General features: G+C 34.7%; 3 protein-coding genes across 5 annotated transcripts; 1 reads left to right on the top strand and 2 right to left on the bottom strand.

Annotated features, from left to right (window-relative positions):
• The first annotated feature begins 856 nt into the window (after positions 1 to 856).
• Positions 857 to 2466, top strand: LOC136233079 (cold-regulated 413 inner membrane protein 1, chloroplastic-like). The gene is made up of 6 exons (XM_066022629.1): positions 857 to 1082; positions 1177 to 1296; positions 1401 to 1496; positions 1580 to 1644; positions 1869 to 1938; positions 2032 to 2466. The coding sequence occupies exons 1-6, from the start codon at positions 925 to 927 to the stop codon at positions 2195 to 2197; spliced, it is 675 nt and encodes a 224-aa protein (XP_065878701.1). The 5' UTR covers positions 857 to 924; the 3' UTR covers positions 2198 to 2466.
• Positions 2467 to 2956: 490 nt separating this feature from the next.
• Positions 2957 to 5662, bottom strand: LOC136233078 (PLASMODESMATA CALLOSE-BINDING PROTEIN 1-like). Its single transcript, XM_066022628.1, has 4 exons — positions 5536 to 5662; positions 4232 to 4810; positions 3775 to 3817; positions 2957 to 3691 (listed from the first exon to the last, which is right to left on the bottom strand). Exons 1-4 carry the CDS (start codon positions 5588 to 5590, stop codon positions 3460 to 3462), a joined length of 909 nt encoding a protein of 302 aa, XP_065878700.1. The 5' UTR covers positions 5591 to 5662; the 3' UTR covers positions 2957 to 3459.
• Positions 5663 to 7684: 2022 nt separating this feature from the next.
• Positions 7685 to 18309, bottom strand: LOC136232575 (carboxyl-terminal-processing peptidase 1, chloroplastic). 3 transcript variants are annotated; one of them, XM_066021800.1, is made up of 12 exons: positions 17769 to 18303; positions 16917 to 17036; positions 15915 to 16052; positions 15001 to 15105; positions 14739 to 14907; positions 13446 to 13522; positions 11770 to 11814; positions 10149 to 10232; positions 8869 to 8907; positions 8725 to 8787; positions 8127 to 8256; positions 7685 to 8044 (listed from the first exon to the last, which is right to left on the bottom strand). In XM_066021800.1, exons 1-12 carry the CDS (start codon positions 18162 to 18164, stop codon positions 7983 to 7985), a joined length of 1428 nt encoding a protein of 475 aa, XP_065877872.1. In that variant the 5' UTR covers positions 18165 to 18303; the 3' UTR covers positions 7685 to 7982. The 3 variants fall into 3 exon arrangements, 2 of the variants coding, with proteins under 2 accessions (XP_065877872.1, XP_065877873.1); XM_066021801.1 differs by lacking the exon at positions 15915 to 16052 and having other exon boundaries at positions 17769 to 18304; XR_010690551.1 differs by lacking the exons at positions 7685 to 8044; positions 8869 to 8907 and having other exon boundaries at positions 8170 to 8256; positions 8725 to 8820; positions 17769 to 18309.
• Between the last annotated feature and the right edge of the window lie 6135 nt (positions 18310 to 24444).

Genomic DNA, 24444 nt, shown 5'->3' on the forward strand with positions numbered 1-24444 from the left:
CCTTCTCATTGCTTTCTTAGCAGCTGGCTTGAATTACAATGCCATGGCACGTCCCTTGGGCTCGAATCTAATGGCTCGATTAAAATTGGACGCGGAATCGTCGAATTGCTGGGATTCTTTGATCGAACTTCAAGCCTGCACCGGAGAGATCGTAACTTTCTTCATCAATGGCGAGACCTACCTAGGTCCCAGTTGCTGCCAAGCTATCCGTACAATTACTGAACATTGCTGGCCTAACTTGATTAACACAGTAGGATTAAGCACCGAAGAGACTGATATGCTCGAAGGATATTGTGTTAGAGAGGAAAATCCCACTCCATCGGCTATGGAGATTCAGCCGAAGCACGCTTTGTTCCCTTGAAGAATGTTTTGAATCTTTATTATATCAAATAATAATCAGTTTGCTTTTGTTTTCTTCACGAGTTTTTGCTCTCAGTTGTTTTGTGCTTGCTTGGTTTGGAATCTTAATTAATTAAGAAATCTAGATTAATCTAATAATATGGTTTACTACTGATATATGTTTTTTTTTTTTTTTTTTTTTACAACACTGAGATATTTATTTAATCCAGTAGGAATAAGTTATGATTTTATAAATTAATTAAATTAACCAGAAAATTAGCAAACATATATATATATGGTAGTCTACTGTACTAGACTGGATCAAGATCCGTTATTAAGAATCGTGAATCAATCACGTGGCAACTCAATAATGCTTAAGAATTCAGGAAGAAAAATAAAGCAGGAGAATACACCAATAAGAACCCGCCACGTAAATAAATCCGCGAAAAGTTTACTCGAAACGACACCGTATAATCTCACTCTTTGCGGTGGCTATTTATTATTATTAGTACCGACCTCTTTCTCTCTTTCACTCCCATGCTCTGTCTTCTTTGGAGAGATACGTCAAATTAGAAAGTGACAAAAATGTTGAGCCTGTGCCTATCATCGTCATCAGCAACTCCGCTCGCTCTCCATAACAAGAGCGAGAGGAGCTTTATTTGTATGCAAAATCCGCGTTACCAGTGCAAACTCTCTTCGTCCGTACCACGAGTTTCGAGCTCCGTCAGCTTCAATCCTCTCAGGTGGCTCTCTGTTCATGCATTTGATCACTCATTTAAATTTTCATTCCGCACTTCTTTTTGATCGAGTTCGAAATGTTGTGATTGTTTGTGACAGGTTTGGAGTTAAGGCAAATGATACAATCATGCAAAGGAAGGGTAGAGGATTTAGCGCGGTTTGCTATGCCGGTCCGATCGCTGCTCGTAACATGCAGTGGATCTCCACCATCTGTTCTGTGTAAGCGTCTCTCTGATTATGATTATGTCCAAACGCATTGTCACGTATAGATTTTGAATTTATGGAGCTGTAAGTCTTAATTTATGTTTAATTTCAATCTTCAGCGTTCTGATGCTGGCTAAGGGAACTGCGATTCATAAGTCTTTTCTTGTTCCAATATTTGCTCTACAGGCTCCATCGAGTGTCATTTCATGGATCAAGTAATTTTTCACGTCTTTTTTTAATTAATTTTATTAATCGATTTTGGGATCTTCGAGTCTCGATAGATGTGTTTGATTTGCAGGGGTGAATATGGAATTTGGACCGCTTTCATGACACTTCTTGTGCGTCTTTTCTTCTTTATCCCTGGTAGGTTCTGTTTTTACATACTTAGACTATTTGTAGGCGTAGGAAAATCTTAGATTAATCATTGTTTTGGTTCCAAGATGGCATTGGTGTTTTTTTACTCCTAGTTGCTACTTTTGGTAAGATAGTTAACAATAAGAAATTTGCACGTATCTTGTGGTTTTATAGTCAATTTTGAGATGATGAGGAAACTCAAAGGATATGATGTTGATCTTCCTTATTATTAGGTGAACTAGACTTGCCGTTTATGGCACTACTCTTTGTGATTGTGGCTCCCCATCAAGTAATGAATTTGAGGTAAGTAGACGCATTGCCTGCCAGACAGATTGTCACCATGGTATATAATATACATATAACATAATTACACATTTTGTCATTTTCCGTTGACAGGGGAACACAACAGGGTGCTATCCTTGCTTTGGTGATTGCAGGCTATTTAGCCTTCCAGCATTTCTCACGGGCAGGAAAATTGCAGAATACATTTGAGCAAGGTTCAATTGTTGCCACCTTGGCCATCATCTGTGTCACTGTCGTCTCATGCTTGTTCTTAATCTGATTACAAATAAATTGTAGTTTATTTCGTTACCAATCTATCTGTAAATCACTGAACTCATTCAAAAGGATGAGCATCAGCAAATAATTGCTTTATATGTCCTTTATTCTCGTGAGGATGTGCAACTTCTTTGAAAGAAATGGTAAAATGTCTTGGATTTAATCCCTGGTCAGTTACTGGATAGGAATACTAATGACCATTGTACCACTCCCTTTGGATTTTGTATTCATTTTTGTTTTACTTTCCGGAAGCGCAAGCCAATTTCTGTCTCAGATTTTCATCTGTTTGGAAGTATGCAATATTTAATATTTTGATATCAAACCTGCTTACTTGTGTGAGGTGAAGAACCGCGCAGTTCAAAGAAGTATTAACATTTAGTCCTAGGTTTGTTTCACTTACACCTATAGACTATGATGAAATGGTCTCTTAAGGGTTTTAGTTGGAAAAATTCTGTGAATTTTTCATTGATTGACAACATCTGGTGTTCAACTGCTGCTTAATCACATTTCAAATGCTGAATAAGAACATTTGTATTGTGATGATGTTAAATAAAGAAATAATGTTCATTAGCAAACAGATTAATACCTCTCAAGTTTTTAGGGGTAAAAGAATATGCATGTATGAAAAAACAAAATTGTTAATTCAATGGGCAGCTCATACCAGCAGGATAATCTAGGCATGGCATGGTTTGCAAAGTTACTGCGTAGGTATTACCCATTTCATGACAAGGTCGCATTTTCGTGACTTTTCGTTCATTACATCTGCATTTGTTCTGAAAGAATAGTTACTCTCCCCAGGAACAAGATGGTTTGAGGTAATATTTATGAATGTCTATGCTGTGCTCATTGCCTGTGCTAATCATTGTTTTCTGAGTTCTTATGTTGCTCCTGCTATTCTCATTCATAAATAAGTTTATGTGCTAGCTTATAATGAGTACATCTTTCTTTCTTGTGTAATAGTTCTAGACCATAGAAGCTTATCTAATAATTTATTATGCTAAAACTGAAGGGAAATTTACTAATCTAACTTGCCTACAAGTACAATAACCTAAGACTTTCTATACTTATCTTTTTTTTCTCTGGAATTCTTAATCAACTAATATGCTTACACTAGCAGTATAGCATATAAACTTTATGGCAGGAATGAGGCCTTGAGAAGACATCTCAATGTTGATTCTCTCTGCCTGCTTGGAATTTGATGAAGTTTGCTGGCAACAAGGAAACTGCCATCTCATTTCCATGAGCAGTAAACTTAGTTTCACGTGCTTAGACTTGATCCGAAGCAAGAAGCGATGCCACAACTGCTGTTATAGAACAGAGGAGCAGTAAACTGGTAGGAACAGAAGTTGCTGAGTTGGGTGAGCCTGTTGGTTCTGCCACACCGAAAACTGTTGGTCCTCCTGGTGTGGTTAGCATTGGTGGAGTCATTATAGTTGGTGTGGTGGTGGTCGGGGTGGTGGTTGTAGGGGCTGGGGGTGGGTTAGCTGGCGGAGTAATGCTGTATTTCCAAAAAGAAAACAGAGTTAATTTCAGAATTTTGGCAAAGATAAATGTTATTGGAGATGGGTTTAGAACTATTACCTTGGTGTTGACTTGGTTGATGAAAAGTGACAGCTTCCGCTACCTGCAATATGCAGATTTCAAGTTAGTGCATTCTAAATTATGAACCCTCCTGTGGTGATATAGAGTTAATTAAGTTAGATTGGGTGCAAGTTAATATAAAAGTTAAAGCATTGTGGCTGAACGATTCAGTTATATCTCCAGCAATGATAAGGTAAATGTTTTATGGAGTAATTCTTTTGGAAAAGCAAAAGCGTAGGGTTTTTTGTTTTTTTTTTCTCATAAATTGCTGTTTAGGAATGGAAATGATATATAACTTATGCGCAATAAATTTAGGTTATGGTATGGATTTCAAGGGAAATTATTAGAAACACCTGGTTCTCCATGTCACAAATGGAAGCCCTTCCATACATATTTTGACATGTGTAACATAGACCCGCACATATAGATTTCACGCATCAGCAAGAAGATTACTTACTTGGGTCAGTGCTGGTAAGCTGTGCTGTTCCACCAAAAGCACAACTGGTAGGAGCTGGATTCTTCTGGTAGTAATCATTGAAGGCATAAGAAGCATGATCTCTAAGAGTGTTTGGATTATAACAACCTGCTCCCGGTTGAAGTGCTGAACAGTCGGCACCACCATAGCCACAAGCATAGTCAAGAGCTACCTGTAGAGCAGTCTCTGAAGCAGTTGGACTTGCAATGCACCATTGCCCTCCTGATGAGGTTGGAGTTGAAATTGGAGTTGTAGGATTTGGAGTTGTAGTGGTTGGGGGAATTTGCGGTATTGTAGTGGCTGGTGGCATCGGCGGTGTTGTTGTGAATGCAGTTGGTGCAGGCGGCGAGTCGATAGGATTGTCAATTGGACTAGGATTGTCGAATGGACTCGGATTATCAATTGGAGTAGTTGTCGAAGGTGGTGTTGGATTGACAATGGGAATTGTGTCTAATTGGGTGGTGAACACTGAGGATGAGAAAGGTATCTGGGTTTCTTGGTTCTCTGATATTCTTTCTTTCCAGATTGCTTCCTGCGGAGGTGTTTCTGCAACACTTGAACCTGAAGATATCAAAAGGTAACATAAGGTTTCCTTTCCTTTCCTCTTTTACATGTGATATATTTTGAGTTCATACACGATGATTGATCACAAACAGCTCCTCTATTACAATACTAAAATTGCAGAAAACTAGGGATTGAAACAGGACAAAATAGGTAGAAAACATGTAAATTTGAAGTTAGGTGTTCATAATGAAACTCAATCTCCATTTTCTTGTAATTTAAATTAGACCTTCAATTGAAATCCTTATGTGAAATATTCGTAAATGCTTTACTGCCTTATGATCATCTATAAATTGACATGTGAAGTGCAACAAGATTATAAAACCTGAAACTTAATTGATATAAAAAGGAATTTAAAACTGTCTTTGAGCTACGGATTACAAAACGAAACATCGGAAACATGACATAGAACTGAAACAGGATTAAGTAAATCGAATATGTAAATATAATAAAACATAAAAAGGAAAAACATTCTGCAAGTTTCTCTGTTTCTATTCCTTGCATAATCACAATAAAAATAAACTAAATTGCTAATAGTTTCAACGGAAACTATTTTCTCCTAGCATAAGGGAGTCACTTTGGACATTTTTTTGAATAAATTACTAAATTATTTCGAAACAAAACAAAATAGTCATAGGAAAGAGTGGAACAAATCCAAACCAAAAAAATATTCTCAAAACTACATCTATATCAAATTATTCATAGAAAGTGAAGTTCAAAATCACCTGGGTTGAGGAAAAGCAAGAAGAGGAATAAGATTGTGAAATATTGAGAACCCATGACTGAAAGCTGCTCCCAAAATGTGGGGTTTGATTTAGGAGTTTCTTGTATATGAAGAACAATGATATAGAAGCTAAGAGAAGTACCAATGATATTAATGCAAAGAAGAAATTATATATCATTCTTAAATATGTTATATAAATAAAACTTGAAGAATCAAAGGTTCCTTGGATCATAGAGAGAAGGGCGGGAATATCAGAAAACTTGAGAAAGGAGGAATTGGATAGCTATATTATGCAAGCAAGACAAGGTGCAAAGGAAAGGAGAAAAAAAGGTATATGAAATGCCAAAAATAAAAGGCAAAAGAGTTATATGTTTGGAATTTAAATCTTATGTTTAAGATGCTACATTTATAGTTTATTATTTAAGTGAAGGTGAATTTATGGCATTTATCTTTTTCTCCTTTGTAGGTTCCTTTTACTGTTCATAGGACTGAATCAAAAGCTAAAGGTGGCTCAGATTTGGATTTTTTTTGTTTTCCCTTTTTAATGCAAATTTTGATAAAATGATAACCAAGTAATTAGGTTTCTTAATCATATTGGTTTTGGTGTTTAGAATTAGAACTGTACCAAAATGAGTTATCATGTCATATGATTTACATATTTTATATGCTTATATATAATATAAATGTGATAAATCAGTCAAATGAGATAAATTGTATGTTTAAATTGTGTTATCGAGAAATTCAAACTTCTACTTTATATATATGCAAGTAGTATAATGTTGAATCAAGGGTTCTCTTGTATAAGAGAAAACGTAAAGGTCAGGATATTGCCTTATTTTTGTTTTTTTGCTGAAAAGATGTCCTGCATATATCTGAGATCGAATCCAACTATTATTGTTTCTTTCCATACAATATAGAGGCATATTCCTCATCTATGGATTACTTTTTCAAGTCTGTCAGTAGCCCTACTTAAAAAAAAAAAATTAAAATAAATAAACTCACTGGTAAAATTTCAACTATTGTATTACATTCACCTTAATGATTCAGTTAATTCACGTGCCTAGTTAAATCTTGAGATTGGGTTAATTTTTCTTTTCTTCTAACTTAAGCTTTCTAACTGTTTCCTTAATAATACTATTTTAGTCTGTAAAAATATATTATAAGATCTCTAAATTTTATTCTGTAAAAATATATTATAAAATCTCTAAATTTCATTCTCCTAAATAGTTTGGTCTCTCCTATTAAAAATTATCTAAACATCTGTTAGTGCTATGACTAATAGATTTTTCTTATATGTTTGACTAGTAAATACTTTGATTAACAAATAAACTGTTAGTGAAAACAAAACTTATGGACTTTATAATTTATTTTTAAGAAGTTCGGGTCGAATGCTGCTTCTCTTTTTGGGATTTTTTTTTTGCCTAATAAGCTTGTTTGTTCCAGACACTCTTGCCGTTGATATAATGCATTAGACAGTAGATAAGAGCAAGTAAAGTATGACTCACAGATTCAATTTCATAAAACCTGTAGCCGTTATTAAACAGAAACTATGACAATAACTCAAATGGGTTTGAACAATTTCAAATTGTTCGATCGAAAAGGCTATATTGCCACAAAAAAAAAAAAAAATTACCCTACTATTGTGCTAAGAAAAGTAAAAAAAAAATATCCATTCACTTTGAAATATTATTCTAGCAGTTGCAGACTGCATTTTAGTTCTATTGACTGATGCATTAAAACAATTAAAAAATAATGCACATCATTTTGTTGATAAAATGATTAGTGTTAAGAATAAAAATATGCAAATGACAATAATTGGTGCTGTGTACGCTCTAAAAGTATGGTCGAATTTCTCTCAATCTCTCCCAATCAGACAGAAATGTTACATTACTAAAATATATAATCAACTCCAGAACAAGATTATCAAATGTTTATTGCCAGTTTAATATGTAGAATTTCTTCCTATCTTCATATATGTTAAATACAACATACAATCTTCTTTTCGTGCTTTCTTTTTCCTAGATGTTTTCAGGAGGAAAAAAACACAATTCAATATGATCATCTGCAGAAGTGATAAATTAGATGTTTTGCGGTTTTCAAACCCAAAAGTTTTGTCAAAATTTCCATATCAAAAGCTTATATTGCAAGGGAAGATAGAAACAGCTTCAATAAATTTACAACACATTGTATGATTTTACAGCTTTACAACTCATTTTTAGCTTCTTCTGAAGACAGAAACTGAAAGACTTATCCACTCTTTCTGTAAAGCAAGTAGAACTAGATGCCTTTGGTCAAACATATGCTTTTCAGTTTACCAAAAAGTTAGATGCTTTTTATCTGGAACATACTAACATGGGTTAGCTTCACAAATACAACCACGTCACCCAACTGCTTCTCACTTCAATATGCATAAATTTCAGACAAAAAAGCTTTTCTACAACCTTCAATTTATCGGTGCTGCTGTCGGTTCATATTGCACTGTGAGAGTCTCTGTTTAACATTGCTCCAAGCTGTGTGTATAAATTTCTTTAGCTATTAACTTAAAAGAAGAAAATGAAGAATCGATAATAGGATGATGAATTTGAACCTAACCTGGAATATTTTGATAATCAGGCTCTATTCCGTTGCCATTTATGTCCTTGTGATTCGGCGTGACATACTTCCCTACTGTTACAACTACTCCAGACCCATCATGAAGCTCAAAAACCGATTGAATCAGACCCTGAAATATATATTTGCTAGGGCATTAGATACTGCTAAAGTAACTCATCACTAATTAGTGTATTCCTCACTGGAACGTAACTATCCGAATCCGACATATCCTTCTGATAATTAACTACTCTTTCAGACAGAAAAGTTGTAATGACTCGATCCTAAGGGAGTGTCGCCGGGGTGGAATGCTTAAACAAAGAGCGGCCCTAAAGGATGAGGATAGGCAGAAAATGGAAATGGAGAGGGAGTGATTGGGCTATATTAGTAAAATGTGTTTCCAATACATGTAGACATGTTTTAAAGCCGTGAGGCATTGCTATAAAAATGTTTGACATGTAGTTGAATCCACAAAGCAAACTACACCAACTTATAAGGTCCAAAGAGACAGGTCCGAATCCAATGGAATTAATAAGAAATATACCAATATGGAAGTTTAATCAAGTGACAAAAGCAATTGATCATTGAAAAATAAACTAACCTTGCCGTAAGTCCTTTCGCCCACAAGAACAGCTCTACAGTTATCATGAAGAGCAGAGGCAACCTGAAATAAGAGCCTCAACTACAGTTGTTCCAACTGCAAAACCAAGATAATCATGCATAATCTGGTAAAAGGGTAACTCACGATTTCACTCGAACTAGCAGTTCTGTTGTTCACCAAAACCTACATTAGATTTGATTCAAGATATCATCACTAACACACTTGTAAGATCACCCAAACAAATAATTCTCACAGACTTCACACAAAGGACTTGACCCTCCAAGATAGTTGCACCAGTGTGGAACCATATCTTTCATTTATATGGAGAAATAAAAAGAACAAAAAATGAAAAACTTGAAATTCAACTAAAAAGCACCAGAGGATGTCATCCCACTTTTTAAAAATAATTATCATAAATGAAAGGTAGTCCTTATGTTTAAAAACAGCAGATTGAAGTAAAATATCATATATAAGATACAAAATTTATAACGTCTACTGAACTGTGCTTCATAATTTTATCAAGCCAAGCTAATAAACACCAACCAATTAGAACTAATTATTATAATCATAGTTCACTATCAAACTCATGAGAATCAGCATATCTATTCCAGGATAACACCATCTTCGAGATTCACAAATTTCCTTTCTAGTTAATTTTATCCCTGTTCTGTTAAAAGCGCATGCACCCTCTGCCTGCAAGACAATCCTCAAAAGGACAACCTCTAGCCCTTGTCTGGTAAAGGATAAAAGGGTTTTGTACTCTGGCTCACTCAAAAGGTCCAAGAGATCAATCACATCTGAGGCTCTCAGCTGACCCAGTTCAATTACGATAAAGTAATTAGCTTGTTTACTCTTTGCAATTATGATCGACATGCATTACATACTTTGGCCCTCCCTATTTAGTGTGTACCAGACTGATATCTGACAGAAGTCAAGTTTCACCTATTCAGACTCAATCCAGCCTTTTAACTAAACAAGCCAAGTCAACTGAGGTCAAACAAGTTCTCCAACAGAAGCCATGTTTCGCTATCACATTTCAAGCAGACAAGTTCGAGATGCTTAACTTTCTGCTAGCTAACTAGTTTTTCCCACCAAAATCTAATACCAATCAGTTGAGCCACGTTTTCCCATTGGACTTGCATACCACACTACGTTTTTTTGTATAATTTAGACTTCAATTTAGCAAAATAATGGCTTTTAGCTGCACATATCCATCCCTAGTTATGCCCATATTTTTGTTGGTTGGCATGTAAATGCTCTATAAAAAAAGGTTAATGGTGTATATATATATATATAACTGATAAATGATGCCGTTGAAAGCACAAAACAAAACAATCAATCTCAGGGTGACAAACCTCACTTTATTTATTGACTAAAACAAAAGGATGCACTCTTATTGAGACCATGAGGATAAGAGGGCATACAATGACAGGAGCTGTAACCATGGGTGTAGTATCAGCAAGTATAGTGTTTTGGTACTGAGCATCCCTTCCAACAGTAGAAATTACCTGTTCACGCACATAATTAGCATAAGGTACCAAACGACTTGCTATTTCTGAGAGACTAAATATGATGAAAATTTAACTCTGCAAAAACAGCCAGACCAGGTAACTAATATTAGTAGCTAATTATCAAAATATAGTTCGATAATCAGACCCCTAAAGGGTTCCACGGTCTGATGCTTCAAATATCACCTAGAACGATATGACTCTAATTACATAAACAAGAAAATACATGATGCTGGTATTAAAAAAACAACTGAGATATGAATAAGTCTTTCACATTAACACTCTAAAGTCGACTCTTACTACCCACAGAGAACAAATTCAAATCAACACATAAAGCACTAGTTAGCAATGAAAATATTAGATAACCAAAAAGAGAAATAGAAAGATATGCCGAACACGCAAAAATTAGATCATGTTAATAGCTATGTCATACAAGTAGAAAGCTAAGTTCAAGTTCAATAGTATTACAATTTACAACACAGACAAAACACGTCACCATATAGCATAAACACATTACCATTAGCTAATTTGTTGCCTTAAGGTTCTTAGAGTGATCCTCCAGAACAGTTTGTGCATCAGTATCAGATCACAGATATAACTGCTTATATTCATTCTTCTTGTTCACTCTCCAAGAGTAAAATAAAACTAATTCCAGAGACTAAATCAATCTCAAGCATAGTTGTTAGAATCGTACGAGTCACGAGTCGACTCGTACGATTCGATTCATGGAGAATTCGAGTCGTATCTATGGTACGACTCGGTAGCTTCATGAATCGGCCGAGTCACCATCGATTCGGCCGATTCACCGAGTCACCGAGTCAACAGAGTAGGTCAATTCAGGCCACCAAAAAAAAAAATCAATTTTTAACAACTCAAAAACGTACGGAAATTACGAAATACAATTAGTTTCAATTAGATGACTCTTCACTCTACAAATTCCAAAGCCTTCCCTCTTCTTTTCTATTTATTTGTTATTATCTTCTTCTACTCTCTATTCTTTCTATTTTTTATGTTCTGTCTGTCTCTACTTTCTTTTATAACTTGATATAATTTCTATTTAGATATTAAAATTGTATTTTTGGACTAATATTTAAAGTTAAATATGGTTAATATTTTATTTTTTATAGCATTTTGAATTTGATCCGAATCTTACGATTCGATTCGATTCACGAGTCCTGTTTCGCAAAATGAGATTTCGAGTCACGAGTCGAATCTCGATTTAAAAACTATGATCTCAAGAGGATAGATAGTTGGCACATTATAAGAGAGAGTAGATCCATAAGTTAAAATGTATAATCCACAAGATAGTTCAACCTTCAGGTGTGCACCCCAGAATTCAAAACCATCCCTCATCAATTAATAACTGATAACTAAGATTTTATAGAAGAGAGAGAGAGAGATTGCTGGAGTAGCTTTAGAAATATGAAAGACAAGAAATTCGCTAAAAATGGAAAGAAGAATAAAAGATAATAACCCCATGAGCAAACAACAACAGATGACCAGAAAAATAGCTCTTTAATGTTACTGACCCACATACCGTCTCCCCTTCATTAAGAAATAGCTTCGATATTTCGATGCCAGCCTGGATTAAGCAAAAAGATATTACCAAATTAACACAATTGCCCACTGCACTCAATTATGAGAAATAAGTCAATAAAATAACATATAATGCAAACTATGATCATCTCTTTGAATATTCAGAGTTAATTTGTTGTGCATCTTGTATCTTATAGGATAAAATTTATGCTCTTCAATAATATGCAGAAGACACATGCTTAAAATACAATAGATATTTTGCAAGAAAATATAAGGAATTTGAGAATGGATGCATGCCTAGCCATAGGATTTAAGCAAAAAGCATAATTAAGCCCTTGGACTTCTCCTATTTTAAGGATCAAGCCCCTGATCAATTACTTTCAACATTGAGCCCTTGATCATTGATTTTATTAGGGATCCAACCCTTATTTAACTTTTCCGTCGAGTTTGGATGGTACACGTCGGCCTGCTGACCTGGACATTTTCACTGACACGTGGACAAATAAAAAATAAGTTTCTTGACTAGGGGAGAGAGAGAGTAAAAAGTAAAAACAAATTACACAAATTGATTTCCAGTAGATTCTTCCAAACTGGAAACGAGCTTGGAAGAACCTGCTGGAAATGGATTTTGGTGTTAGGGGAGAAGATCGATTTGGCGATTCTTAGGTTACAAATCGCGAAATAGGAAAGGAGAAGATCGAGCTTGGAAGAACCTAGTGAAAATTCATTTCTGTAATTTCTTTTTACTTTTTACTCTTTATTTCTGTTAGTCAAGAAACTCTTTTTTTTATTTGTCCACGGCCAAATTGCCCTAACGGCACGTGCCGTCCAAACTCAGCACAAAAGTTAAATAAGGGCCGGATCTATAACGAAATCAATAATCAAGGGCTCAATGTGGAAAAATAATTGATCAGAGGCTTGATCCTTAAACAGGCAAATTCAGGGGCTTAATTATGCTTTTTGCCAAGGATCATAGTTGTTAGAATCGTACGAGTCGCGAGTCGACTCATACGATTCGATTCATGAAGAATTTGAGTCGTATCTATGGTACGACTCGGAAGCTTCATGAATCGGCCGAGTCACCACCGATTCGGTTGATTCAGGCCACCATTTAAAAAAAATCAATTTTTAACAACTCAAAAACGAGCAGAAGAAGTTTCGAAGAAGATGACTATTCACTTTACAAAAACAAAAAAACGTTCAGAAGTTATGAAATACAAATACTTTCAATTAGATGACTCTTCACTTTACAAATTCCAAAACCTTCCCTCTTCTTTTCTATTTATTTGTTATTATCTTCTTCTACTCTCTATTCTTTCTATTTTCTATGTTATGTCTGTCTCTACTTTCTTTTATAACTTGATATAATATGTATTTAGATATTAAAATTGTATTTTTGGACTAATATTTAAAGTTAAATATGGTTAATATTTTTTTTATAGCATTTTGAATTTGATTTGAATCTTACGATTTGATTTGATTCACGAGTCCCGATTCGCAAAATGAGATTTCAAGTCACGAGTCGAATCTCGATTTAACAACTATGCCTAGGATTTATATAGTGAAATTTTACATCTTCCAAAACAACACCCTCTCCTTATAATTTACAAATGCAAAATCAGGAAACTGCATATTGAGCTAAAGCTGATTACAAAAAAACAAACTAAGTGAGAAAACCTGTACTAGTCCACCAAGATTATCTCTAAGATCCAGAACAAAATATGAGGCACCCATGTCTTGAAGTCGCTTCATTGCTGGAAAAAAGAAGACATGTTTACTTAATACCACTACGCCAGAAAGAACTACACAAGTTTAAGTATACTCAATACTGTTTTTAATCTTCTCAAAGATACAGTTATCAGATCAACATAAATATTGAATAAATAAAGGAGCAATTAAGATAAGTGTTTGGATTTTGGAAGTATTCGGATAATTCGAGATCCAGCAATAGTTTACAACAACAACAACAACAACAAAGCCTTAGTCCCGAAATGATTCGGGGTCGGCTAACATGAACCATCATATAAAACCGTGAAATCAAGTCGTGTCAGCGACCAAATTCTCTCCCTCCACTCTTTCCTATCCACTACCATATTTTCCTCAATCCCCAATACCCTCATATCACTCTCGATCACCCTCCTCCAAGTTTGCTTAGGTCTTCCCCTACCCCTCACCACTACATCCCTTTGCCACTCTTCAGTCCTCCTAACCGGCGCATCAAGCGCTCTTTGTCTTACATGGCCAAACCACCTTAAGGGGAAAAAAATCACAAATAGTGCAGTACGATGTCATGAATAGCATCAAAATGGACTATACCACGTCACGTCATTCTCTAATTTCTCTGATTTGATATAGCTTCTTTAAATCACGGTTTCCTTATACCTATTGTTAAATAAGTAGCACAAAGAAAAATGAAAGAAGTTCTAATTTGATTGTGCTGCCACAGTTTCTTGTTAGAGATTAATATAAGATCTATGATTGGGCCTTCACTATCAGCTTGAGCTGTTGGTTAAAACGGTTCCATGACATGGTATCAGAGCCTCTAGGACCAAACGGCCCGGCATTTGGGTGTGGGGGTGTGTCAGAGATTAATATAAGATCTATGATTGGCCTTAACTATTAGCTTGAGCTTTTAGTTTAATCGGTTCCATGACATTTCTCATCACTGCTGTGTTTTAAAAAAAATAAAAATAAAGAAAAGAGGTAGAGTATTGTTGTAATGCAAAAACCCGTGAAACATGGGATGGAATCAAATGATCTAGTTTGGATTAATGAAAACAACTGCAAGAAAAAACAAAAGGAATATATATTAGCTAATTGTTCTTTGAAAGCTCCAATGTTGTGAAGTGCAGAGTATTTGTTGAAACGAAACAAATTGAAGTCCATGCATAATAAAGATGTACTACTTATGTTTTCTCGAAGCTCCCGCAATAAAACTATTATCACTTAGCCAAAGTAGATAAACATTACCAATTACCAAATCTTTTCTAGCCAAGGCATTGAACTCTTTTAAGCGCATGTACCCAACAGAAGTGGTACCATCATCTAATTGCTCCAAGCGGTAAAAGACAGGAGTCCTAGCAACAAGTTGTCTCTGAACCTCTAAGGATTGAAAAGGTCCACAGTTGCCATGCTTCACCTACAATTGACGCATGTAGTCTCAAAACTAATGAAAATAAATAAATTACCATAATAATGACACAAGGTAACTTTTTCCAAGGCCAAATTTGACCTTAATAGTCACAAATGTCTCACTTGGACCCTGTAACAAAGATGATACTTCAAATGCTGATTTCCCTTTTACATCCTCTCCATTAACAGCTAAGACTTCATCCCCCTAGCAAAAGAGTACACAATATAGTTCACTCAATACACTAGTTCTCATGTAAAACGAGCAAATCAATAATCTAAACCACATAGAAACATTTATATCATCCAAACAAAATGGAAAATAAGCCCTCCAAATAAAAGGGAAGATAAATAATAAAATATACAATTCAAATAACAACAATCGTAATTTCTGGCATCTTCATGCCAGTGAATTAAAAGATAGGAAAAGCTATAAGTTATACTATGATTTCTTCAACCGCTGACTGCAAAGAATTAGAATTTTGAGATAACCAAGTTGAAACTGATAGCAGGCTTGGCAGCTGAACAAAATATTGGGTCTTAGGAAGACAAAAATGCCATATACATTTGATAATAACATTAGGTAATTGGAGAAAGGGAGAGGACAGACATACGAAATTCCAAAGAGGGAGGTTCATCATTCAGCAATCCGTACCCCTAGAACTAATGCTCTGATATAAGTAATAGAGATTGTCTCGCAGATTTTATGATAACATATTCCATAAATGTAATATGAACATGAAAAACCATAAATTGTTCATGATAATTGTCAGAGATAATATATCAAAGCTATTATTAGGCCTTACCTATTAGCTTAGGCTTTTAGATCAGATGGTTCCTTAACAATAATGATGAGGAAAAGAATCCTCATTACCAAGCAAAACAGAATGTCATCCTAAATTAATTAAAATTAACAATGAAGTTTTATTGACTTCTGAGAATCATTCCACTATATAAATATATTAATATGTGAGATCAACTGAAAGATATAGAATTTGGTAACCCAGTTTGTCTTACCTGTCTTACACCAGCAGTATGGGCAGGCCCATCCAGTAGAAGCCCTAATACCTTCAGTTTCACCTCTCCATTTTTATCTGGAACTTCCCTAAGGTTTATTCCAATACCAGTCATATCATACCTTGCCATCTTTGAGAACTTTCCAATGACAAAGGAAATACATGCCATAAATTAAGAAAATTGAAAAAATACACAAGTAAAGCCATGCACAGGTGCAAGAGAAAAGTTCCAAGTGCAAAATGAATTATAAAAACACAATATAATGTAAGTTGTTATATTTTTGCAACATGAAACTTCACATCTTAAGAGAGTAACTTATTTAAAAGAAACAATTATGCAACTAATGTTTAACTCAATTTAACGAAGTCCACGTATGCCCACAGCCAACCTCTTTCTCCTTTCTACTTGATTTAGAATATAAAAAGGTTCAATGATGCTAAATCCTTCTTAAACACTTCATGCAATCCCATCCTAGGTATAATTCTCATGTAGTAAACATGTAGGCTGTTGAATAAATTATACCAAAACAAAACTGAGGACATTTTAGTTGTCACTGGCTTGCCGCTCACTCATGTTGTCGTGATAACAGAATTGACGACCTGTGTGTATCCAGATTTTCAAATAGAGAGAACCTCACTGAATTACAACGTTTCCAATTCATACTTCCAAGTTCAAGCACAAATAAGTTTCTGCCACATGAAGCTTGCTTCCCGCACTCAAAACTTTTATTACAGAACTATTCTAATGGAGTAAAACCAGAATGAAATTTACCTCATTCTATGGCCCTCGGAATACATAATATTCTAGTAACTTCTTCTGAGCAGTATTCTTCTTTATCAAACCAACATTTTGATTTGATATAAATACATGCATCAACCATTACAAGCCAAGGTAATCAATGAGAAAAGAATGAATCTAAAAGCTTCTATCACCAGAAATAGCTATTCAAATTTGGAGGGGAATGAAAAAAACCCAAGAACTGAAGAACATGAGACTAATTACCTCAGGAGGTGAGAGAAAGCGTGTATAAGGGTCACCCAAACTAGCTAGCATCCTCTTAATCATATCATGGGCCTTTGACCTACTCTGAATAGAAGTGCTTAAAATATCTTCCCTCTTTTGCTGTAAGCAGAAAAAGGATTTTCGTGTGAAAGACAGTCCATTGTTGTCCAATCAATGCTTTACAAAATATAAAAATTAAAACTCCACATATCATCTATGAAAACTAAAAGAAGAAACGTCAAGACTAAGATTGTGCTTTTGGCGTTTGGTTAAATTTTTAAACAAGCCGTTTATCCCAGGATATCACAAGAATTGTCAGACCCATTACAGTTGTTGCGTTCTGAAACTGAACCTTTACTCATTGACAATGGTTACTGACTGTAATTGCTGCGCGTCACTGCTACAGAACGAGAGTAAGTCGCTAAAACAGTGCTATTAGGATGTAAGTTTAGCCCTCTGAAACACGACTTTTCCCGTGCATTTGTAGGATGTAAGTTTAGCCCGACTTATCTTGTTACTCCATTCATTGGAGAACAGTCGGTCGTACATCCAAAAGATTGGTCGCAAGCGGAAAACGACAGCTCCTTCTCTAAGAAGGCACGCCGTTTTCCGTTGGATACTGCAAGCATTGCTCCTTTCACACTGTGTAGATTTGTTATAAAGCAATAGATTGGCCGCAATCATTTTACAGGACACTTTCATCAAACAACAAGGGGAGTGTTTGAATCTAAACGAGGCTTGAAAACTAGTAGTAGTAGTATGTTTGCAGTTTCAAAATAAACTCAATAACATGAATAACATAGGCCTTTTATTACCCCTTCAGTAGTTAAATTGCATTTATTAGCTAAATACCTGCCAAGATTCAGGAGTCCATCTATGGCGGCCAGTATCGAGAAAGCTGTCATTAACTATCTGCCAAGCTTCCTCCACAATCCCCTCATTAGTCACCAACTGAGGTCCGTTAATCTCCTCTTGATTTTCCTCTTGATTGTCCGTGCAATACTCCTCCGACGGAGGCGAAGGCAATTGCAGCTGACCGAACGGGGATTCTGATGCAAAGGAAAATGGGGAAGAGAGTATAAAGTTGAAAGAAAGAACACCAGTTAAGGCTCCAATGAAGGTTTTCTTGGCCCAATTGTCGACGATGGTAGCAGTGCTGAGCTTAGCTATGGATTTGCTGGGTGGTGTTGGCGGGCAGGAAGAAGATAGCGGGAGTGGAGCTGTGGAATTGGAGAGCAAGACCCTCATCTTTGACAATGGTTTTACTGTTGCTTTGGTTGGATGGTTTAAAATACAAGTATTGAATTGTTAAGAGGTTTTTCTATGCTGTGCTTGGTTGTATCTTTGGATTCGGAAACCCTTCATTTGGAAGATTGTGACTGCGGGTGTTTAATGGTCAGTCGAACTAATCCAAACTCAAATAACCATTCAAAAGAGATTCAACCTAACTGACTACTTGGGCATGTGCAAGTACCCAAATGCACAGCCCCCAATTTAGGACGCCTCCAATTTTTTGGATTTTTCCTCAAAATAATGCTTTTAACTAGGGTCAGCTAAAACCGGTCATCCAGGTTTCAATAATTGTGAAAACCCCAATAAATCACTACTAGACTCTAGTTAAAAATAATGCATACTGTAGTGCTTATTTTTTTAACCATAGTGCTCATTTTTTTAACCATAGTGCTCATTTTTTTAACCAGGATCAACTGAACTGGTGATCCATTCATCGATTTCAGTAATTGTGAAGATTCCGATAAATAATTTACTGGAATCACTGATATGTCTGTAAACAGCAAATATGAAAAGACAAGACATTGACACATGTAATTGAATCACCGGTGTCTACAAGCGTGCGATTCTCTTTCAATTGAGATTCGCACGCGAACTCTACTTCCTGTTTGGGGAAACACAGTTCGTAAATAATTGAAGGGGCAAAATGTTGTTTTGCCCCTTCAATTTCAAAAAAATTATACAACTCTTCTTAATATACTCTTCTTTTCTTTATATATCTATATACTCTTCACTTTTTTTTCCACGCTTCACTTTTCTTTTCTTCACTCTTCTTCTCTTTACATCACAATTAATCTTGTGAATATACAAAACTCTCTCCATTTCACTCTTCTTCTCAAAATATCACAATTAATCTTCTAAATATACAAAACACTCTTCATTGTTCTTCAAAGGATCTCCTTACTCTTCATCCTACAAGGTAATTAATATTGTATAATTTACATTTCTAAGTAATAGTATTGTTAATATTTGCATGATAATATTTTTTGTATAATTTATATTTCCAAGTAATAAAAATGTTTATATTTGTTAGTAAATATATTTTTAGTTAGTAGTGTATTTAGTTAGTAAATGAGTGTATTTAGTTAACTAAGTATTTTCTAGTTAGTAAATGAATATATTTTAGTAAATGCGTGTATTTAGTTAGTATATGAGTACATTTAGTTAACTAAATATTTTAGTATATTTAGTTAACCAAGTATATTTAGTAAATGAGTATATTTAGTTAACTAAGTATATTTAGTAGTTAATGAGATATGAAAATATTATTATTTCTTAGTAATGAGGGTGGGCAATCGATTTAATCGGGAAAATATTTTCGGCTTCGTCAAAAGGGCATTGCTTCATCATAGTAGCAACAAATTATTTTTCCAAGTGGGTCGAAACCTTACCAATGAAGAAAGTTGATCAAAAGGATGGCAATCGCTTTATCAAGGAGAATTTAATCCACCATTTCGAGATTCTGGAGTCAATCACTATGGATCAAGGACCAACATTCCGAGGTGAAGAGTTGAAAGACTTCATGGATGAATATGGGATTAAGTTGATCCATTTGACGATGTACTACGCGCAAGCAAATGGACAAGTCGAGGCGTCAAATAAAATTCTCATCGGAATCCTTGAGAAGATGTTGGAAGAGAACCTGGGCATACCCTTCTATCTAAGACACTTTAGGCAATTAGAACATTCCAAAACATGAGCTACCGGGGTAAGTCCTTTTTTCCTAACGTTCGATCATGATGCAGTTTTACCACTTGAAATTGTTGTGCCTTTGTTGCGTGTTATGCTACAACACGAGCTCGAACTCGACAATTATTTGCAAGCTATGATCATGAAGTTGGAAGATGTGGACTACGAGCGTCAAAAGCTCTCGACAATTCAGGCAAAAGAAGAAGCTTTCAGATGTTTTTAATAAAAAAGTAAAAAAGAAAACTTTTAAAGAAGGTGATTTGGTATGGAAATTGGTTTTACCAATTGGTGCTAAAGATCCGGAATTAGGCAAATGGTCGCCTAATTGGGAAGCACGGTTGCAAATTCATAGTCTTACCGGGTAACGCGTATTGGCTAAAATATTGGGGTTTAGTGTCCTATAGATAATTGTTGTAGGATATAAACTATTTGTAAATGAATTGTTCATTATCATTTGTTTTATAAGATATAGTAAATTAAACTATATAAAGGCATTAATCTTTTATAAGAACTAATTAAGTCAAATAAAAGAAATTTCAAGTTTATTTAAGTGATCATAAAGTGTTCATACAAGCATAAAGTGAGACTATACTTTATAATAAGTCAATAAACTTAAAATCAACCCAAGTCAAGTAATATGTTAAAGGGGTTGGCATATTGCTATTGAGACTTGCATGTAACAGTGTTTTCTATCGAGATAGAGAGCTGATCTCACAAGCTTTAGATATGGAGATATCTAGACAGTTACATGGATCCGGTGAAGGAGTTTATTAGGATTGGGACCCGACTTGAGATAACAGTATGGATAGAGTTATCTAAGTGTCAACTGTTCATCTCATTGGTGTTAGTAGGTATAAGTAATCATCGGACTCAAACAATCATTAATTAGTGATTCTGGATTATGAAGTGTGATACTTTGATTCTGTGCGAGCACATTCCGCTATATGGGAGGCCCTCGGGTGTGTGAGAGTAGGGTTGGGTATCACATAAAGTAATTGCAGGATAGTTAATGTTAGATTGAGCATTCGTTACTCCTGATAAGTAGGAGATATATCCAAAGGGCCGCTTATGGTGAATTGACTGAAATCCTTGCAAGGTGATAGAGTTAAGAGTATACATGTTCATAGGCTGGTGTTGAGCGATTTCCGAAAGTGCACGGTATACGCTTGTAGTAATAAAAGATATCGAACCCACAGGGAACGCTTTTTAACTAAAACTTATTTAATTTAGTTTTATTGACGTCTTTAGGTTTAACTTAAAGAAAATCGTTTAATTAAATTGTATTGGTTCGGATTAATTAGGATTAGATGAGAATATTATATTGAACTTAGAGAACAATTCTGTCTTGAGATTTTGATTACAAGACAGACGCTTTCGTATTTGGAATAAATCAAAGGTATAAAACTTATTTTCATTAAGCAAAGAAAGCAACTATAACTTTGGTAAGATTATGAACATGGAATAATACAAGAATTTACGCAATTAGATGACTTTGAACCGTAGAAATCTCTCTGGATCGGAGCATATTTCTACCTTAATCAAATCAGTATTTTATATCCGATAAGTCGCGATCACGATCATATCATCCGTAAAAACTAATTCTTTCAAGTGTTCAACAAAGTTTCTTTGTAAATATGATTATATAAAATGTTTTAATAAAAACACCAATTTATCATTTTGAAAATCATTTCGTCAGAATAACATCAAAATAACAACAGGAAGAATATATTGAATAAAATAAATGTATTATTAGTAAATTGTTAATCTTCACAAGTTAACAGAGAGGAAGAAACATGGATAGTATTTTGACGAAATCTTTGAGATCCGGGTTGTCAATCTTTCCCTCAAACTCCATAGGTTTGTCAGACCCTTCTGCGCTTCAACCGTTAGTTCTTCTCGCTGAATCTTCGGAATAGAGACCGCTAGGTCCACTACCAGAATGAAAACTTGTCTCTGATCAACCTTTGAAACTAAACTAATACTACTGTGTTTATAACTAATCTAATAATAACTTGTGTACATCAAGTTTGTTTGTACAGAAATGAAATCTAACTTTCTAACTCTTTCTGGATCAGAGTTTCTTCAACGTAATAACAACTCTCTAATTTCTCTAACTTTTTCCAACTTAACCAACATTGATTTCTGAAATGAATCACTTATTTATAGTTGGTGAAGAGTTGTAATTGAAGGGTCGTGTCCGCTGGTGAAGGGTCGCTTTTATCCAAACGAACAGACGCGCTTTTTGGATTTAAACATGTGAAAGCTGTACAGAATTCTTTGCTGTCTCAACTGAGATTCTGAAAATCTCAGTCGCGACAGGGGGCACGAAGGAAGGCTGAAAATTTCGATTTCTCGGTGACTGGCATCAACGTGTCGCAACTGAGATTCTGAAAATCTCAGTCGCGACAAGGGCATTCTTCCCCGTCTCTCGGCTGCTTCTTGTCTCCTTGAGTCGGTCTTCTGATTAATACGTATTTTTGGCACGTAACTTAGGTTTTTCCCTCGTTTTAGCTCCGTTTTAGCTCCTATTTGGATTTAACCAAATAATTAGGTACCTTGCATCAAATAAGTATATAAAGACGTAAAAGTACTCTAAATGAATATAATTAGCACGATTTTAATGTAAATTTAACGTATTTATATATGATATTTTAGGTATATTTTGGGCTTAACAACTGGACCGGGTCGGGCCGGACTACACCGGGCCTATGAATAAAAACTTCTACCCAACCCCAGCCCAGCCCGTGTTAAATATGCTTTGGGTTCGGGTCGGGCCGGGTTGGATCAAAAAACCTTAATCTTAGGCCCAACCCAGGCCCGCTCATACTAATTTTTTTTCAAATTTCATTTCAACTAATTTTTTTAATGAAACATTTCAACTAAATTATAATAAACAATATTATGAAAAAAAAGTGAGAGGTTTAAAGAAGAATGAGATGGGATTAGATTAGACAAAATGTGAATGGGATATGGAGATAGAGGGAAGTCGACCGGCGGAATGTGAAAAAAAAAATCAGATGGTATTAGATTAGGTTTGTTTAGGTATGTTTTATATATTAGGTTGAAATAGTTTTTACTTTTATTATTATTATATATTATTAATAAAAGTAAATATATGAATAAATTTTATAAATTTTATAACAGGATAAAAATAAGTTTTAGACTTGAACGCGTGGTCTTTATATTTGAGTTTTATTAATTAACATATAAACTGTAATAATATATAAACAAAATATAAATACATACTAATATTTTACGGGCCGGGTTGGGCTACGATGGGCTTTTATAATAGATCTCAAGCCCAACTCATAAATTAGTGGGTATCTTTGGGTTTGGGCCGAGCCGGGTTAGATAAAAATTGTCTAACCAAGTCTGTCCCATTATCTACGGGTCTGGACGGGCTGGGTGGGCCATCGGGTCCATGAACAGGTCTAGTTAAGAGTAGAAATAGAGATTTCACTTAACTTATCTTTCAGAGTCAATTCTACCTGGACAAGTATAACAGACTCTTTTTTATATGTAACATGACACGTTCCATGGTTATAAGAATTGTCTGAAGGATATAATTGATGAAGGATCGAATTATACTGGACTTAATACGGAAAGGTAAACGTCAGTATTCAACCCGGATTCTTATCGCACTGGGGGAATATCTAAGGTTCTACTAGTAACAGCTCTCGAAGTCATTCCGTTATATATGAGTTGAAATTAATCAGGTTGAATTAATTCCAATAAATATATACGGCTAGCAGCGATAAGAACCTAATGGGTCGCACATGGGACTTGGAACCGGAGGACAGAATGGTAATTAAGAGAGAGTAAGTATATGGGCCGAATTTTATACATTAGGGATGAAATAATTTAATTGATAATTATAATTAGATTATGGTTATGGTTATAATTAAATTATTTGATTATGGGATAATATTAATTAGAAGGTTTAATGTGTTTATATCTCTAATTAATTAAATCTCTAACATAAATAAATATCTAATTTAGGATTATTATCTATTTATATTATGATATAAATAAAAATAATGATTATATTTATTTATTTATCTAATTAGTAATCCTATTCAGAAAAGATTATAATGAATTAAATAATGATTATCATTTATTTATTTATATTAAGATATAGATAAAGATAATGATAATGATAATATTTATTTATTTATCTATTAGTAAACCTATTTGGAATAAGATTCTAATTAAGTGATTAAACCTAATGTGATTAGGGTTAATATTTGAAAGACTATAAATAGTCCCCATACCTATGAATTTCGGAGATGGCATATTTAAGTGGCTAAGAATTTCTTCCGACTTCATCTTATCTTAATTACTCTTTCGTTTACTCTCTCTTTGATCTCGTGTCAATTCCTTTAGAGACAATCAATTTAGATTGTTATTCATAGGGTGATTACTAATCGTTTTCTTTTATGTTGTTATCATTGTTCGTGATACACGGTTGAGAAGTTGTGGGTACTTCGTTTGTAACGGTAGATTGATCTTCAAAAAAGGTATACTTGTTTAATCCTTCTTTGTATGAAAT

The sequence above is a fragment of the Euphorbia lathyris genome, chromosome 6 (assembly GCF_963576675.1).
Source record: "Euphorbia lathyris chromosome 6, ddEupLath1.1, whole genome shotgun sequence".
In the NCBI taxonomy this organism is placed as follows: domain Eukaryota; kingdom Viridiplantae; phylum Streptophyta; class Magnoliopsida; order Malpighiales; family Euphorbiaceae; genus Euphorbia; species Euphorbia lathyris.

Coding starts and splice junctions, on each gene's coding strand:
- LOC136232575 (XM_066021800.1), bottom strand. CDS start 18,164: ATGAGGGTCTTGCTCTCCAATTCCACAGCTCCACTCCCGCTATCTTCT. Junction 11,815..13,445: donor ATCTTGGTGGACTAGTACAG/GTTTTCTCACTT, acceptor TGCTTAATCCAG/GCTGGCATCGAAATATCGAA. Junction 10,233..11,769: donor TTCTTAATGAAGGGGAGACG/GTATGTGGGTCA, acceptor GTGCGTGAACAG/GTAATTTCTACTGTTGGAAG.
- LOC136233078 (XM_066022628.1), bottom strand. CDS start 5,590: ATGGGTTCTCAATATTTCACAATCTTATTCCTCTTCTTGCTTTTCCTC. Junction 3,818..4,231: donor GCTTACCAGCACTGACCCAA/GTAAGTAATCTT, acceptor TGCATATTGCAG/GTAGCGGAAGCTGTCACTTT. Junction 3,692..3,774: donor TCAACCAAGTCAACACCAAG/GTAATAGTTCTA, acceptor TTGGAAATACAG/CATTACTCCGCCAGCTAACC.
- LOC136233079 (XM_066022629.1), top strand. CDS start 925: ATGTTGAGCCTGTGCCTATCATCGTCATCAGCAACTCCGCTCGCTCTC. Junction 1,645..1,868: donor TCTTTTCTTCTTTATCCCTG/GTAGGTTCTGTT, acceptor CCTTATTATTAG/GTGAACTAGACTTGCCGTTT. Junction 1,939..2,031: donor CATCAAGTAATGAATTTGAG/GTAAGTAGACGC, acceptor TTCCGTTGACAG/GGGAACACAACAGGGTGCTA.